Source organism: Lycium ferocissimum, chromosome 3 (assembly GCF_029784015.1).
Source record: "Lycium ferocissimum isolate CSIRO_LF1 chromosome 3, AGI_CSIRO_Lferr_CH_V1, whole genome shotgun sequence".
NCBI classification, from domain to species: domain Eukaryota; kingdom Viridiplantae; phylum Streptophyta; class Magnoliopsida; order Solanales; family Solanaceae; genus Lycium; species Lycium ferocissimum.
Window position 1 is genome coordinate 3872870 of NC_081344.1, and position 18041 is coordinate 3890910.

The window sequence follows — 18041 nt, forward strand, 5'->3', positions numbered from 1 at the left end:
GAACTTTATGGTGACACAACGACATTTCTTATAATTATGGCAAGTCCTTTGTCATGACTCATGAAGATGAATCAAGAAGAAAAACCGCGCAAACATAAATATCGTTGGAGAGGGACTAAGGCGTCGTTTGGTTGTTGGTTTGGAAGGTGTATATTAGCTCGCTCATATCTGATCCGACGCGCTTATTTATCAGCACGATTAGCGTGCTTAGTTTTTTTTTTTTTTTTTTTGAACCCCTTTGATGGATATCCTGCCTTCGCCACTGCATGTGATGGGTCTTTTTAAAAACCATTTACACACCTGATGTAGGGGCCTGACTGTGCCATTTAGTCATTGTTCGCTCAATCAGCTAAATATGTAATGTGTGTGTAATACTCGCCGATGATGTGGCAAAATAACAAATTAAATTAGGACGTGTCATTTGATCTCATAATAATATAAAAATAAATTTTGAGTAAAAACTAAAATTTCAAAAAAGAAAAGAAAAACCTATTTTTAAACCTTACACATTATTAACACACGCACAAAAAAAAAAAAAAAAAAAAAACGCATTTACTAACAAAAGAAAAATCTATAAATCATGTTCTTGGGTGTTCTTCACCATCTTCATGTGTGTTCCTGTTTCAACTACGATTTTAATTCAAAATTTCAATAAAAATTCCACCAAATATGTTATAACTTCAGCTAAAAATTCTCTACGAAGTCCCGAAGACAACCCCAACATGTCTTTCATAATTACACGAGTTATTTCTTTCTTATATACTATAGAAATCTAGTTTTACTTTTCCTAAAGTCAAAAAGTTTATTACTACCTTATTATGAGTATGCACTAACCAATGCTGCAACCAGATTAGTATGTAGAGAGCAAAATAAGCTTTTATACGATAATCAAAATGCTAATGGGTGCACTAGCATTAAAAACTGCGAATGGTAAAATTAGATGGTTTTAATTTAATTTATGCATCTTTTGGAATTTGAATCTAGCCTGCCATCTTAAGAAGTGAAATATCTGATTTTGTCGCGCTCAGCTGATGTGATTTTTCATTGTCCTTTGAAACAAAGAGTGCAAAGGAAGTTGGCATTTTTGATTAAACACACGAAAGCTGGTTGTGGCTTTTGGTCATATTCATTGTTATTCTAGCTGTTGTCATCTTCTTATCGGTAAAGTACTTGTGATAATCCACGATGGTGAAGTTTAAAGAAGTTGCTGGCTTTTCATCAGCTGTTGCGGGCTAGCCTTTTCCCAACCTAGTAAAGGGGTTGCTAGTTGTAGCACGCAGTGAATAGGAAAAGCGAATTGAGACTTTTTCGGGGGAGAATCACTCGGCGCGGGGCGTCCGTGTGAGGTCAGGTGATGGTCAACAACTCAGGCAGGAAATGCTGAAAGACGACTAACAATGCAAGAGCTCTTTTCCCCTTATACGCTCTAAGTTTCACCCTATTCTTCTATTGTTCATTGTTGGCAACAAGTGAAGCCATATGTTGCATTCCTCTTGCAACTTCTTCAATCAACCTCCGGAAGTTCTAGCTACACAAGGACTAAAACTTTGTCCCGCATTTGTTATGAAAGTATGTACTATGTATCTTCTACGTTTTCACGCACTATTGAGGGTAGTATGTAACACGATAGAGCTTTTAATTTAAGAAGAAAGAAAACTCTGCCATGGATAGAAGTGGTGGTTGTAGAGACAAGTCTTGTGAACATGTTAAATTTGTGGTGCAATGCATTCTTCAGGCTTATACTGTACTGTTATTGCAATTAGCCATTTTACTTCCAAACTATTTCACAGTTTACGATATACTGCTTTGGTTTTTTTTACGTCCCATTAGTGTTTGTGAACGTGTTAAGGATCACATTTGTAATGGTAACTTTGACTGATATATCATTATATTTTATGATTTTAGAATAAAATATCAAATTAGTAGTTAAAAAGTTAATTAATAGGAAAACAACCCATTATTATGAATGAACTCAAATAATTAAAAAATTTGGAAGTCATTTAAAATAATATTATTCGGTAAAATATTTTTAATATTTTGAGATATCTAAAGTTAAAAGAGTATCAAACAAATTGGAATGAGTAGTAAACTAGCTATTGTTTGGTTCATTACTTGTTGTGGCCTATGAAGCATTAATGGTAAGTAGGTAATACTTAATTTTAAGAGTATTTTTGTCTGTAAATACATATAGTTCCCATAAGTTATCCACATATTAAGCTTAATAACGCCCACTGAACATTGAATTAGTTATGCGGATATTGTCTTTTCTTACGCGGCCAATCAAAATACTGCATTAGTTAGTGAAAAAAAAAATTCCTTATGCACATATGCTAAGTTGCTAACATTATTCAACATTATGGATGTTAAATTTCGATCTACAGCAAGCAACACGTATAATACACGTATAATATACATATAGTCAATCTCAAGTAGTTTGAAATCGAGATGCACGTACTAGTATGCTCGAATTATCTGTTAATGCGGTCAATCAAAACACACTTCAGAAAAAAGAAAAAACAATCAAAACAATTGTATTCCCCCACTAGGGGCATTCAGAATTCAGCTTGAGCCGATTTTCATAAAAAGAAACAAGATCAATTAATTCGACCATAAATCAAGCTAGATGTAAAGGCAAAACATATAGATGAACCAATGGTGCAAAATATAATTTTTATATAAAAATATTCTATAGGTATAATTATAAATTTTAAATACGTATTTATATACTCCCTTGGCCCCAAAAAGATTGTGAGTCTTAGTTTGACTAGACACGAAATTTAAGAAATAAAGTAAGACCTTTGAAATGTGTGGTCCGAAACAAGCCTCATATATTTATGTAGCTGTAAATCATCTTGTAAAGTTAAATTATTTCTAAATATAGAAATGCATAATTTTTTTTTGGACAAACTAATAAGAAAAATAAGACAATTTTTTGGGACAGAGCACGTAGTTGATTTGGTTCATTTTTTTATTTAAATCAAATTATTATTTTTTTTTTTTAAAAAAAAATCTATTTGGTGTGGTTGCTTATTTAATTTGTCTCTGATGCTTTTTAATTCGGGTTGGATACTCCATATATTTACTCACCCGAACCGACCCAGGAAGGCGGTGTAGTGGGGTTTCATATACGATACTGTGTCGTATTTCACTCTCTCAACAAAACGTAAAACCCCACCATTCACTTCGCAACACCGGCGTACATTAGCCTTGCTGCTAGGGCTTTGGGATAATAATATCCTTTCTATCAGGTATTTTTTCATTTCATTCTGTAAATTCAAATCCCTAGATTTTAATGTTGTGTTATTTTGCTATTGATTTGAAGTTGTATGAAATTTAACCCGATTCTGTAATATATAAGTGCTAATGTTCTGATATTTTGCTCAATTTTCTTTGTGAATTCAGTTAGGGTTAGGGTTTTTTGAAGTATTCTTTGCTTTGCTCAATTTGCTTGGGATAATATCCTTTCTATTAGCTATTCTCAAATTTCATTTTGTAAATTCAAATCCCTATATTTTTATGCTATCATTTTTGTTACTGTTATTTTGCTATTAATTTGAATTTTTATGAACATGTATGGTAGCCAATGTTCTGATAGTTTGCTCAATTTTTCTTTGTGAAATTCAGGTTCTTAGTTAGTGCATATTCAGTGTATTTCCTTATTTACCCTGATTCAGCTGGGGTGGTGGTTCGATAAATGTTCACTTAGGGTTAGGGTATTTGAAGTTTTGAGTGTTGGGTGGAAAATTGAAATCCCTATTTTTAGTTCTATCATTTTCGTTGTATTATTTTGCTATTGATTTTGAAGTTGTATGAAGGTTGAAACTGATTTTTGTGATATATAGTTGGCTAATATTCTGATAGTTTGCTCAATTTTCTTTGTGAATTCAGGTTCTTAGTTAGTGGATTCATACCATTTCTCCTTATTTTTCCTGAATCAGCTTTGATTTGGTGGTGCGATAAATTTTCAGTTAGGGTGTTTAAAGTTGTATGAAGATTCAAACTGATTATGCAATGTATACTTGCTAATGTTCTGATAGTTTGTTCAATTTCTTTGTGTATTCAGGTTCTTAGTTAGTGGATTCATACAATATCTCCTTATTTTTCCTGAATTAGCTTTGATTTGGTGGTTCGATAAATCTTCAGTTAGGGTTAGGGTTTTTGAAATTTTGAGTGTTGGGTGGAAAATTGAAATTTGCTAGATTTCGTTCCATCATTTTTGTTAGTGTTATTTTGCTATTAATTTGAAGATTCAAACTGATTTGCTAATGTTCTGATAATTTGTTCAATTTTGTTTGTGTGTTCAGGTTCTTGTTTAGTGCATATTCGGCGTATTTCCTTATTTACTCTGATTCAGCTGGTTTGGTGGTATAAATCTTCAGTTAGGGTTGGTTCTTTTGAGTGTGTGGGAGGACAACTTGACTGAGTATATAAAAATGGATGATGAGATTCAGAAGACGCAAGAGGAGAGGAAGAAGATGGAGCAGCAGCTCGCTTCTATGACTTCGGTGACTTTTGATACTGATCTTTATAGCTCGAATAAATTCGAGGGTTATGAGAAATCCATTCCGGTGGTTGATGATGATGATGCTTTTGATACTGAGAATGAGGTTGCTAGGAAGATGGCATCATATACTGCCCCGAAACAGTTCTTCAAGGAGGTTCCACGGGGTTCCGGTGAAGAGGATGAGCCGACAGGGTTTAACAAAACAAATAAGATTATTGATAGGGAGGATGATTATAGGAGGAGGAGGTTGAATCGTGTGATTTCCCCTGAGAGGCAGGATCCCTTTTTGGATAAGACCCCAGGGCCAGAAGTGAGGACTTATGCAGATGCCATGAGGGAGGAGGCTTTGAAGAGGCAGAAGGAAGAGTTGATGAAGGAGATAGCGAAGAAGAAGAAGGAAGAGCAAGAAAAGGCAGCGGAGAAGAAAGAGGAGGTTGAGAAGCCAGCTCAGAAGAGGAGGAATAGGTGGGACCAATCTCAGGATAATGACGGTGGTGCCAAGAAGGCAAAAGCTGGTTCGGATTGGGACTTGCCGGACTCGACTCCTGGGATTGGTAGGTGGGATGCAACCCCGACACCCGGGAGGGTTGGTGATGCAACTCCCTCGGTCAAGAAGAATAGGTGGGATGAGACACCCACACCTGGTAGGGTTGCTGATTCAGATGCTACACCTGCTGGTGGTGCTACTCCAGGTGCAACCCCAGCTGGTATGTCTTGGGATGCTACACCGAAGCTTGCGGGTCTTGCTACCCCCACACCTAAAAGACAGAGGTCAAGGTGGGATGAGACTCCAGCCACTATGGGAAGTGCAACTCCTATGGCAGGTGCTACCCCGGCAGCAGCTTATACACCAGGTGTTACTCCTGTTGGGGGGGTTGAACTAGCTACACCAACCCCTGGTGCCATTAATTTGCGTGGTCCAATGACTCCTGAACAATACAATTTGATGAGGTGGGAGAAGGACATTGAGGAGAGAAATCGACCCTTAACCGATGAGGAGCTTGATGCAATGTTTCCTCAGGAAGGGTATAAGATTTTGGATCCTCCAGCATCCTATGTTCCCATTAGAACACCTGCCAGGAAGCTTCTTGCCACACCAACTCCTATAGGGACTCCCCTGTATTCTATTCCTGAGGAAAATCGGGGTCAACAGTTTGATGTACCAAAAGAAATGCCGGGTGGTTTGCCATTTATGAAGCCTGAGGATTACCAGTACTTTGGTTCTTTGTTGAACGAAGATGATGAAGAGGAGTTGTCTCCTGACGAACAGAAGGAGCGAAAGATTATGAAGCTTTTGCTCAAGGTTAAAAATGGCACACCCCCTCAGAGGAAAACTGCTTTGAGACAACTCACTGATAAGGCCAGAGAATTTGGTGCTGGGCCTTTATTCAATCGGATTCTGCCATTGCTCATGCAACCCACACTCGAAGACCAAGAAAGGCACTTGCTGGTTAAGGTTATCGATAGGGTACTCTACAAATTGGATGAATTGGTTCGCCCGTATGTGCACAAGATTCTTGTCGTGATTGAACCTCTGCTGATTGATGAAGATTATTATGCCCGTGTTGAAGGGAGGGAAATCATATCTAATCTCAGCAAGGCAGCTGGTTTGGCAACTATGATCGCTGCCATGCGTCCAGATATTGACAACATTGATGAATATGTCAGGAACACAACTGCTCGAGCTTTTAGCGTTGTTGCGTCTGCACTCGGTATTCCTGCATTGCTGCCATTCCTGAAAGCTGTTTGTCAGAGTAAGAAGTCCTGGCAGGCTCGTCATACAGGTATTAAGATTGTTCAGCAGATTGCTATTCTCATTGGTTGTGCTGTTCTTCCGCATCTGAGGTCTCTGGTGGAAATCATTGAGCATGGTCTTAACGATGAGAACCAGAAGGTCAGGACCATTACAGCTCTTTCTCTGGCCGCTCTTGCTGAAGCTGCTGCACCATATGGTATTGAGAGTTTTGATTCCGTTTTGAAGCCCTTATGGAAGGGTATCAGATCACATCGTGGCAAGGTTTTGGCTGCTTTCTTGAAGGCTATAGGTTTCATCATTCCTCTTATGGATGCTGTATATGCCAGCTACTATACCAAAGAAGTCATGGTGGTCCTTATTCGTGAGTTTCAATCACCTGACGAGGAGATGAAAAAAATTGTGCTGAAAGTGGTGAAGCAATGTGTGAGTACAGAAGGTGTGGAGCCAGATTACATTCGACAAGACATTCTTCCAGAGTTCTTCAGAAATTTCTGGGTCAGACGAATGGCTTTGGACCGCAGAAACTACAAGCAGCTTGTTGAAACCACTGTGGAGATAGCAAACAAAACTGGTGTTGCTGATATAGTAGGGAGAATTGTTGAAGACTTGAAAGATGAGAGTGAGCCATACAGAAGAATGGTTATGGAGACGATTGAGAAGGTGGTCGCAAATCTTGGTGCATCTGATATTGATGCTCGTTTAGAAGAGCTGTTAATTGATGGAATCCTCTATGCCTTTCAAGAGCAAACCAGTGATGATGCCAATGTGATGCTTAACGGATTTGGAGCTGTTGTAAATGCCCTTGGCCAAAGAGTTAAGCCATACCTCCCTCAGATTTGTGGTACCATAAAATGGCGACTGAACAACAAGAGTGCGAAGGTGAGGCAGCAAGCTGCAGATCTGATTTCCAGAATTGCGGTAGTTATGAAGCAGTGTGGGGAAGAACAACTAATGGGCCATCTTGGTGTTGTCTTGTATGAGTACTTGGGAGAAGAATACCCAGAGGTTTTAGGATCTATACTGGGGGCTCTCAAGGCTATTGTGAATGTTATTGGTATGACTAAAATGACTCCTCCAATTAAGGACTTGCTTCCTCGGTTAACACCCATTTTGAAGAATCGTCACGAGAAAGTCCAGGAGAACTGTATTGACCTTGTTGGTCGAATTGCTGACCGTGGTGCTGAATTTGTTCCTGCAAGGGAATGGATGAGAATTTGTTTTGAGCTTCTTGAGATGCTTAAAGCCCACAAGAAAGGTATCCGTCGAGCAACAGTGAACACATTTGGGTACATTGCTAAAGCCATTGGACCTCAGGATGTGCTTGCAACATTGTTGAACAATCTTAAGGTGCAGGAACGTCAGAACCGTGTCTGTACCACTGTCGCCATTGCTATTGTTGCAGAAACCTGTTCTCCCTTTACAGTCCTGCCTGCCTTGATGAACGAATATCGCGTGCCTGAGCTTAATGTCCAGAATGGTGTCTTGAAATCCCTCTCTTTCCTTTTCGAGTACATTGGAGAAATGGGCAAGGACTATATATATGCTGTGACTCCATTACTTGAAGACGCTCTTATGGACAGAGATCTGGTACATAGGCAGACTGCTGCCTCTGCTGTGAAGCACATGGCTCTTGGAGTTGCTGGGCTTGGATGTGAAGATGCACTTGTCCACCTATTGAATTATGTATGGCCAAACATTTTCGAGACATCTCCACATGTGATCAATGCAGTTATGGAAGCCATTGAAGGAATGAGGGTTGCACTGGGAGCAGCCGTGGTCCTTAACTATTGTCTACAGGGGTTGTTCCATCCAGCAAGGAAGGTTAGGGAAGTTTACTGGAAGATTTACAACTCACTCTATATCGGCGCTCAGGATGCCCTTGTAGCTTCTTATCCTATTCTGGAAGATGATGAAAACAATGTCTTCAGTAGGCCCGAGCTGAACATGTTTATTTAGATAAGATATTTGCCTCTTATGGCTGCTCTACCATTTTAGGCATTTTCCTATTGCAGCGTGATGGAGTAGCGTCTCTGGTTATAGCATCTTTTGTTTTTTGTCAAGGACTTATGATGACAGCTTGATGTTGAGGTGGTTGTTTTCAAGACATAAGCTGTTCTTGGAGATGATGTATCTTTTCTTCTAATTGTACCACATAAATTTGCTCCTGTTCCATGCTTTCCCCCTTTCTAAATATAGTTGCTTAGCTTTCATCTGGACAATGAATAAGATTTTTGTATGAAGTGTTGTAGTGATTGGTCTTGTTTTTGCTATGTTAGCTGGCTACGTCTTGAAAGTGTTCTGGCTAGAACTATACTTAAATTCAGGGTTCATGGGTTTCAATGTTCGAGATTCTGCTGAATTTGCCAAAATGCAAGTCTATTAGCAATTATTATCTGATCAGAAACCAAGAAACAGAATTTTATTATTCACAAAAGACCTGCTTCATTAGCATTAGTGTCATTGGAGGCATGTTTTGCTAACCCATATATTAACCGTGATGGTCGAAGAAGAACGCAATTGAAAATGTTTCCCAATTTCAAGAGTAGTTCTTATCTTCATCTTATTATCAAGTGCACGGGTGAGGAGGGACTGCTCGTTTAAAACCTTAAACAAGTTGGAATCGTCAATTATTTGAATCCTTATCGTTGATATCTCTTCATTTAAGTTTTTCTTAGTTAAGACAACTTTCCAATAGTTGACTATATAAGTAAATTACACATTTGTTGTTGTGCACGATTTAGAACTTAACAAAATTATCGTTAAAAGTATGTTTAAGAGATTACTTTTAACCTATTCTCAAATGTAAGTGATTTTTTTGGCATTCCTCGAAATTATTTCAAACTAAAGTCTCATCTATTATTTCCAATATTTGTATCAACTACCACTAATATCATGTATAAATAAAATAACTTCTTGAATACAACCACTTCATATAAAATATGACTAATCAAGGATTTCATAATTTATCACCAAAAAGTGTGGTGGGATGGATGAGATTTCTCCATTTTTACTCAGATGTTTTAAATTCGAGCTGTGAAATGGAGAATCCTGCTTGTCACGAATTTGAATTAGTCGGATTAGCGAATTTCAAATATGGATTACACAACAAAAAAAAAAGAAAAGAAAAGGGATTATTTATACATAATTCACCCAAAACAAAGTGGTAAAATCATACCATCGTGCCTTGTACTTTAATGGTACCGGTTAAAATAATTTTGAGTGAACTCAAGTAAGTAATCAGTAATATATCTCAATTCTCATTTAACATAATTGGGCCCCTTTTATAACATGGGTAAAGGTATCACAAATTTGTTCTTCTAGTTTTCTAGTCATATATACCCCTGTAAAATAGTCTTGTTATCCAGAAAAACAAAGTGAAAGCAGGAGCAATGGCTCTCCTCATCTTCAGCACTACAACTTCATCTGTTCTTCTCTCCTATCATTCTTCACTACCTTCTGCATTCCCAGGCAAGTATTATTATTATTTCTTAACCTTATTCTCTGATGAATACCCTATAAGTGTAAATTCTATGTTATTTGAGATTTTGAATTGTTGAGACCCTGTTAAGGGTGGGTTTTCTTGCTTTGAATTAGTTAGTTCAATTTTATTATGCTTGACTGTTTTGTCCTTTTGGTTACTCGATATATGTTGTTGAAAATATTTTCTTTTTTCAAGAGGTGTTCAACTTCAAGCTGGGTTTTGGGTTTTCGTGCTTCTGCATTTTATTTTCTGTAACTTTAGTTGTTTTCTTGTTATGTTACATGTAATTTGGGATGACCATTCTTTTTGCCCATTTGGGTGCCAAAAAAAAGAAAATGTGAGGTTTTTTTTATCATGTTTTCGTTATTGTTTAAAGAACCCTTAATTTGACTTACAAGACAAAGTATTTAGTATTGAAATGGACTTGAATAGAGAAAATGGGTACAGAGGATTCATGTAGCTGAATTCAACTAATTTGGAATTGAGGGTAGTTGATTGGGAAGGCGGCGTGGGGTGTGTGTGTGTGGGGGGGGGGGGGGGGGTTCAGGGTCTACGCTTTGTATTATATCGGATTTTAACTGTTCGTCAAGTATGCCAGATATGTTTGGACAATTTCAGGGGTTAAAAAATCTATAGCGACGGGTCTATCTTATTCTAGGCGTGCGGAGCTACTTATTCTTTCTTTCATTCCATTTGTTTGATTGGTTAAAGAGAGCGTTTTGCTAAAGACTATTCCATCGAGAGTGTGGCTGAACAGTGAACACTTCTTCAAAGGAATGGTGGGAACTGTGATCCCGAGTAGATAGTTGTATTCTTCTACTCTCTCTATTTTGGCTTGGGTCACTCTTGGGTTCATCTCTCTGAGTTCAAGCGGTAGAACTCCTTCTAGGCAGATTAGAACTGTAGTGTCAATTCCAACACAAGTCCTTTTTTTATATATTTTTGTTTTCAATTCAAATTTCTTTATATTGACAACAGTGTATCAAACAATTTGAGGTTAATATATGCCTTTTATATGATTATGATTGATTAAGTCCATCACGTTCTAATGGTGCACTATCAATCACGTTCTAATGATGCACTATTCTTTTAGGTATCCCATCAAAATTAGTATTCATTTCTGTGCACATACGATACTTGAGTATTACAAATATAGGATATTGTTCAGAACACATGAGTTTACAGTTTACACTGAATAGGAAGTGTTCAAACAAACGTTAGGTGACTGAAACATAGGACATGCATTTGGTACTTCTTTTTCAAATATATATATATATATATATATATATATATATATATATATATATATATATATATATATATATATATATATATATCGACTCTTGAAAATTAGAAAGGAATAAAAAGATATAAAAAGTTTGCTCGATTTTCTTTTGGTTCATGTGACCACGCTATAAAAGGTTCTGAACGTTGTAATCTATTCTGTATTTAGCCTCCAGGTTCTGCAACAATCACGTTACCCTGGCAACAAAGTCATTTGCCAATGGTAATATTCAAGCACCTCTTATCTCCAAAAAGAGAGGCGCTTTGATCGCCAAGGCGGCCGCGGACATTGATAGTGTCGGTTCTGATAATCCCGAGCCTTCACCAGAGAAAAATGAGGAAAGTGTGCCTGTTGAGAATCTCCCTCTGGAATCTAAGCTTCAGCAAATGGCTGAACAGAAGATGAAAATGAAGTTGGCAAAGAAGATTAGACTACGGAGGAAGAGACTCGTTAGGAAGCGCCACCTAAGGAAGAAAGGGCGATGGCCACCTTCAAAAATGAAGAAGAACAAGAATGTCTAGGCTTAACCTTGAAATGTCTTGCAAGTTTATCTGCTTTCTTGTATTCCTTCAATTTTGAAATACTTTCAAATTTTGAAGTACTTTAACCTTTGAGATCATTTTCTTCAATCTGTATCTGAAACTTTAATGAATTAATTAGATTTTTTCCCAATTTGTTTCTTGATTTGTGATGGAATATATTTGTTCTTGAGTTTGTAGTTGGTAAAACATCCTATACTCTCTCTGAAGCTGAAGTTTCCATGGGAATATGTTCCAGGAACTTCTTTATTTATTTTTTTATTTTTATTTTTGTTTTTGTTTGTGAAGTTCCCTTGTGCCATCCATGGCCTTTTGCTCATTTTGTTGAGTTTTTCTGGAAGCTCTGTTTGATGGATTGGATGTTTTCGTGCAAAGATGGCTTCAGGGTAATGCTCTCCTCTCCCTTCTGTTCCTAAATTTTGTCGGTTTAGCTCGTCGAAAAATTCTAGGAATGTAGTTAGTGTTCTCTCCGATTGTTACCACTAAGCATTTGGTACAAAAAAAGCTGAATTTTTCAAGATTTGTGTATAATGTGTCATTGTCTCCAACAGACTTGGTGATTATAGACATTGGAATATCTCTTAAGCGTATTGGTGGCCCTGGATGCTTGTACTGTTTTGTCACCTTTAGATTAGTAAACAATATGACTAAACTTGGTTTATTGACTGATGACGAGACTAAAAGCAAAAGGAGCGACTCCACTCACTGCTTCAGTGCATCTTTATCAAATCAAACTCCACGAAATGCCTTTTTCCAGTTTGTGGTTGACAGATTTTGCTTGCAAGTGCCCACATATTAGCCACATCAATGGCAACATTATCAACGCTATCATATCATCAACAATGAATAAGTTAAACCCTCCTTAAACTATCATCATTTTGTGAGTTTCGTACTTATATTATTGAGTGTTTCTAATAATCCTAGACTATAACTTACTTTAACTAAAAAAAAATGAATAAATATGTAGAAAAATATCTGAGATAACATGCTGAAAGACGCGTAGGAGATGAAAAAAGTCTTGAAAATGAGTTTATCCGACACAATAAAGTTCATTGTACTCTAGGAGGTTCCATGAACACCTAAAGTATGAAACTCGCAAAACGATGATAATTTACGGGAGATTTTAAACCTATTCACTCAAATTCTTTTCCACATAAATTGCCACTTGGAACTCTTTAGAACAACGTTTGGAGCATAATGTTCACGTAGCCTGTCATACTCCTCTAGAGGATTTTGATAGAGGATTTTAATGAGTTCATGGTAGTTCAAAAAAAAAATTGTGAACACGCAACAATTTAGATATGAAACTCGCAAAATAGTGATAGTGTAGAGGAGGTTTAACCTAATCACTCTATTATCAAGGAAATAACTATATATGCTTACAGTGTCTAGAATTTTTACAATATTAGAGAACTTTAATCTGTGATCGTAGGTGACTTACCATTTTTATCATATTATTACCCTGTAATTACCTTACAAGAAACCTGATTGTGTAAATAATTTTTTACACTGTTCGTGCATAGAACTTGAACTCTATTAAGTACCATTTACCGGTCCTAGGCTGAAAAAGAAGCTTACTAATCATACATATAAGGCCAGCCAGGAGGGAATAGGGGGGGAGCTTAAAGACAAGAAACAGTGACAGTGAGACAATCATTAAATATGGCTAATTTTACATACATTTTGACAGAAGATCGTAGGCCATGGAAAAATTACATTTCTCAGTAGTCTCAACTCTCTGACAGACAATTACTCAGACTAGAGTGTCACCCCTAAGAATATTAAATTTGCAGAGTGGGCAGGTTGCATTTATCCTCAGCCATTTGCTAATGCATCCATGGTGGAAATGGTGATTACACGGAAGAACACACAGCTCTACCCCATCCACATATTTGTAGAGGCAAATGCAGCACTCCTGTGTAGGCAAACAATATTGACATGAAAAGTTAGCCACTATGGTCAAAAGATAACATAAGGAAATATAGTTTGATATACGACGATAGCTATCCCTGTGTGAGCTCTGCTTATATTGCCGGTCACAAGTCCAAATAAACCAAGAGATTGTAGGTTGACAACCAGTGTACAACTAGTCGATTTATGGTGAATCCTCACGATACAGAAAAGACATATACTCCTCCGTCCCAATTTATGTGAAGATGTCTAACTGGATGCAAAGTTTAAGAATGAAAGAAAAACTTTTGAAACTTGTGGTCCAAAATAAGTCAGAAATATTTTGTGTGGCTATAAATCATCTCATTAAGGGTAAAATGGAAGTTCAAAGTTAAATAGTTACAAAATATAGAAAGGTGTTATTATTTTTGGGACCGACTAAAACGGAAAGAGTATCACATAAATTGGGCCAGAGGGAGTAATAATTTACACAGTGTACTTTCCTCGATACTTGGACTCTAATCCTTATTTCAAAATTGAAAAAATGAGTGTGTATAAGAGAAGAAATAGTAAACTAAGCTGAAAAGATTCAAATGGAGGAGAAGTGGATAAACGTGCTTACGGAATCATCTGGTTGAAGAGCAAGCTCAGGTACAGAGTCACTACTACTGTTGAACTGTGATAACAAGTGATCATCTCCCGTCTTCACATTTACGAGGCTCCCTGAAGTATTTGTTTGACCATATCTATACTTGGGAAGAGTCTTGATATCATTTTCAGATGCTCCATCTCCAAGTCTCATGGCATATGCAACTGTTGCGATAAACGGAAAGAAACAAAAGAGCGCGAAGAAGACTACACATGCCATCGCAATGCAAAAGATCATAAAGAACACATCAAATGCTAAGAAAACAACTGATAACCTGCAAAATTTAAAGATATTGTTATTTAAGCTATCAAACTTACCAACGTTTTCACATTCATATATTATATAGAAAGCAAGGCTTAATACATCCACAACCCCTTAAACTTGCCCGTAAATGTCATGTATACACTCGAACTTCCAATTGAGCACCCGAACACATGATAAAGTGTTCCTATTAGACACTTGCGGTTCAAATTTTTGCAAAAACTTTACGCCTATTCTCAAGTGTCCAATACGTAGATAAGTCAACCACTTAAAATATGTCACTTACTTTAATTATACACATTAGCCACAATAACCTGTAAAACCTCAAGCCTGTTCCAATTGAGGCTGATGTGTATAATTAAAGGAGATGACATATTTTATATGGTTAACTTGACTACCTAATAGGCGCTTGAGAACACACACAAAAGTTTTTTCAAAATTTGAACCGCAAGTGTCTAATAAGAACACTTTATCATGTGTTAGGGCGCCCAATTGGAACAAGCCGTGCCGTAGTTCGAGTGTCTTAATGATATTTACGGGCAAGATTAGGGTTTGTCGTACTTATCAAAAACAAAAAGGTTTAAGGGGTTGTTGATGAATTAAGCCAAAAAACAAATAAAACTAGTAGGGCACCCATAGAGTTGAGAAATAAACATAAATGTGCCAATGGAAAGTAAACTGCAATGAAATAATAATCACCATTTAATTTCTTTAGCTACATATATCGAGGGAACCTTCCCTTTAGTCAAGCTCGCACCTTGTATATTTTTCCAATTTTACTTTTTGCTTATGGATTTGCTTTTGGGGGGTGTGGGAGGAAAGGAAACTCACGCCTCACAGCGGTAAATACAAAGTAAAAAAAACTTTCAAATTCTAGAAGCAAGGCTCATACCAGTAAAGACGAGGTGAATCTTGCAGCAGTGCCTGGCCACCCATAACAATCCAGTAAAAGCCAAACACCCACCAGATTGATGAAATCACAGTATTGATTGATTCCAGCCTCTTCATGATGCTGCTAAAATATAAAATGATGGAAAGTTAAATACACAGCCTTCATCATTAAGAGTGATGTGGGATTACACTGGGTATGTTGTTGTTGTTGTCATCATTAAGAGTGATAATATCTCGCACTCAAAATTGTCAAGATTGATCAGAAATTTGAGCTTTAGTCGGGGTGCGCGCAAGCAATCCTAGACACCACGGTTACAAAAAAAAAAAAAAAAAAACAGAAGTGAAGTAACTTTGAAAAATGAACTCTCGATACTTTTGGGAAGGAAAGAAACAGAGAAGAAGCAATTTTTGTTTATTTCCCTCTCTTGATCTTTGAACCCAATGAACTAAGGAAAGAAACAGAGAAGCAGTCATGTGCTTAGATCAATTTCACCATTGTATTTTGCCTTGTTGAATTCTTGAGGTTTTGATCGCATGAGCACTATTTTCGTTGTTTATTTTGATAATCAATCCCAAATTAGTCTAAGTCGGCTATAAGATCCTCTATATTCAATTGTGCTCTATATAAGTCCCAATTCACTCGTACTAGGGATTCTAAAACTAGAGGTTATAAGTCTCACTTCTCCCTACACGGACAATTAAGGCTATCAACTCCGGGAAATCTCCATCAAACTTGACCATTTGAGAAAAAAATCCCTAGACTTGGTTTATCAAATCAATTGACTAAAAGTTACACTTATTTCAAAGAGGACCTCAGATTCAAATGAAGGGAAGCAGTGTGAAATTTCTGTCTTTAGATACAATCACTCCTAGATAGACGTTACCCGAGATATAGTCAAACCTCTCTATAATGGCGTCGTTTGTTCCGATGTTTTCTAGCTGCTATAGCGAAATGTTGTTATAGAGAACATATAATATAATATAACATAAAATGAAAAATCGGTTCCACAGGAAACATGCCTATTATAGTGGAATGTTATAATAGAGGGGAAGTATCATGATCGTCCAATAAAAAGGGTTTCAATTTTTTCAATTGAACAATTTGAAGACCTATCGATTCTAACAACTGAATGCAGAGTTGATCATTCGGACCTTTCAATTCATAGATGTAGATCTCGGACCTATGAATGGGGATATTTCCGAAACTCACACAGAAAGATGGTTGTTATAGAGAGGCCTGACTGTACATGTAATATGTACCACAAAAATGGGATCTTGCAATAAGCTTTCACACTTTTTTCATTAAAAACAAAATTCTATTTCTTACTCATCTTTGTTAAATGCATATTAAATTGCTGCCCCAATTATTATTCTTTGGGAATTCAGTAAACTATAAGAATACTATGACAACAAACTCAGAAACCCAAAGAGGAAAAAGGACAAATACAATAATATACTAGTGAAACTAGGTAGATGGATTTCTAATTATGAACTATCCACCCCCACCCCCACCCCCACCCTATAGAGAACCAAAAATTTACTGCAAATAGAAAAAATAATATGAAAATTATAGAACAAACCATAGAATGGCAGTAAACAATAAATATATGATATAAGAGGAAAAGGAAAAGAGACTGAACATATTCCTAGGTAAAGAGTAACATGCAACAAGCCAATTACAACCAAAGCTCATCCTTTTTTATTCAAAATAAAATAAAATAAAAAACTATCCTTGTCCAGATAGCTACATAAACCATCCAATCATATTATAAAAAACTCCAAAATTAATTATTATTTTTTTAAAAAAAAAACTCTTTCCCTGTCCAGAAAGCTGCATAAACCATCCAGTCAGATTTAAAAAACTCCAAAAACTAACTAAAAATTAAATATAATATTTACTACCAAACCCTAAAATCAGAAAAATTGTAAGTAAAATTTACCTGCTGTGAAACAGTGAAAAAGGAGAAACCCCATCAAAATTAACAGCATCAAAATCATCAAAATTACTCCTTCTTTGAAACTCAATCCAAATAAAACCAACATGCAATAGACACTGAAGTGCATAGCCACCAATCCAAAGCCTTAATGGAGTTGAAGGTTTTTCTCCAATAGTTGTCAATAACACAAAACAAGAAACCAAAACAAATGCTAAATTCCATATCACATCAAGAACCACAATGGGTCTTGAATAACCATAATCACCATAATCATCATCATCAAAACTTTGATTTTGTTGAAGATTAAAAGAAGAGGCTAATCTTGTTAAAGAAAAAGAAAAAGGGGTACTTAAACCTCTAAAGTATCTTGGTTCAATTAAATTTCTTTGCAATTCTTGGTCCATTTTGCATAAAGTTTCAATCTTTTTGCTTGTTCAAGTGTTTTTATGAAGTTTTTTTTTTTTTTTTTTGGGGGGGGGGGGTTGGGGGGGGGGGGGGGGTTAGTGGTGAAAATGATGAGTACTCAGGAGTTTTGGGTGAGAACTAGTGGAATGCTATATGTATTGGGTTTGGAGAAAAAGAAGAAATTCTGGTAATTCTTGGTAAGTGGCATTGGCACTCTTGTGAGTGGGGGTTCCAATTTTTTGTCATATGCATAAAATATGAAGTGAAAGAAAGGGAAAAAAATTAAAAAATAGAAGTTGAGTTACATATAATTTTCTCCAACTTTTAGAAATATAATTAATTTTGGTCAATCATGTGAAGCTATTTAAACTTTCCAAAAGGAAAAAGAACCAAAATAGAAGTTGAGTTGCATAATTTCCTCCAACTTTTAGGGGTTGTTTGGT

The 18041-nt window shown here is 36.6% G+C and overlaps 3 protein-coding genes across 4 annotated transcripts; 2 read left to right on the forward strand and 1 right to left on the reverse strand.

The window, feature by feature from the left end:
- The first annotated feature begins 3080 nt into the window (after positions 1–3080).
- LOC132049328 (uncharacterized) lies at positions 3081–8528 on the forward strand. The gene is made up of 2 exons (XM_059440082.1): positions 3081–3248; positions 4305–8528. Exon 2 carries the CDS (start codon positions 4434–4436, stop codon positions 8214–8216), a length of 3783 nt encoding a protein of 1260 aa, XP_059296065.1. The 5' UTR covers positions 3081–3248; positions 4305–4433; the 3' UTR covers positions 8217–8528.
- A 1068-nt stretch (positions 8529–9596) lies between these two features.
- LOC132049329 (large ribosomal subunit protein cL37) lies at positions 9597–11698 on the forward strand. Its single transcript, XM_059440083.1, has 2 exons — positions 9597–9731; positions 11189–11698. Exons 1-2 carry the CDS (start codon positions 9650–9652, stop codon positions 11545–11547), a joined length of 441 nt encoding a protein of 146 aa, XP_059296066.1. The 5' UTR covers positions 9597–9649; the 3' UTR covers positions 11548–11698.
- A 1506-nt stretch (positions 11699–13204) lies between these two features.
- LOC132049330 (E3 ubiquitin-protein ligase At4g11680-like) lies at positions 13205–17679 on the reverse strand. 2 transcript variants are annotated; one of them, XM_059440084.1, is made up of 4 exons: positions 17197–17679; positions 15258–15380; positions 14078–14378; positions 13205–13480 (listed from the first exon to the last, which is right to left on the reverse strand). In XM_059440084.1, the coding sequence occupies exons 1-4, from the start codon at positions 17595–17597 to the stop codon at positions 13319–13321; spliced, it is 987 nt and encodes a 328-aa protein (XP_059296067.1). In that variant the 5' UTR covers positions 17598–17679; the 3' UTR covers positions 13205–13318. The 2 variants fall into 2 exon arrangements, with proteins under 2 accessions (XP_059296067.1, XP_059296068.1); XM_059440085.1 differs by having other exon boundaries at positions 15258–15377; positions 17197–17678.
- Positions 17680–18041: the final 362 nt, after the last annotated feature.

Excerpts from the sequence above, each read along its gene's own strand:
- LOC132049329 (XM_059440083.1), top strand. The coding sequence starts at position 9,650 with ATGGCTCTCCTCATCTTCAGCACTACAACTTCATCTGTTCTTCTCTCC. Across the intron at positions 9,732-11,188 it reads ACCTTCTGCATTCCCAGGCA|ATTTAGCCTCCAGGTTCTGC; the intron begins AGTATTATTATT and ends AATCTATTCTGT.
- LOC132049328 (XM_059440082.1), top strand. The coding sequence starts at position 4,434 with ATGGATGATGAGATTCAGAAGACGCAAGAGGAGAGGAAGAAGATGGAG.
- LOC132049330 (XM_059440084.1), bottom strand. The coding sequence starts at position 17,597 with ATGGACCAAGAATTGCAAAGAAATTTAATTGAACCAAGATACTTTAGA. Across the intron at positions 14,379-15,257 it reads GATTCACCTCGTCTTTACTG|GTTATCAGTTGTTTTCTTAG; the intron begins GTATGAGCCTTG and ends TAAATTTTGCAG. Across the intron at positions 13,481-14,077 it reads CTCTTCAACCAGATGATTCC|GAGTGCTGCATTTGCCTCTA; the intron begins GTAAGCACGTTT and ends TTGCCTACACAG.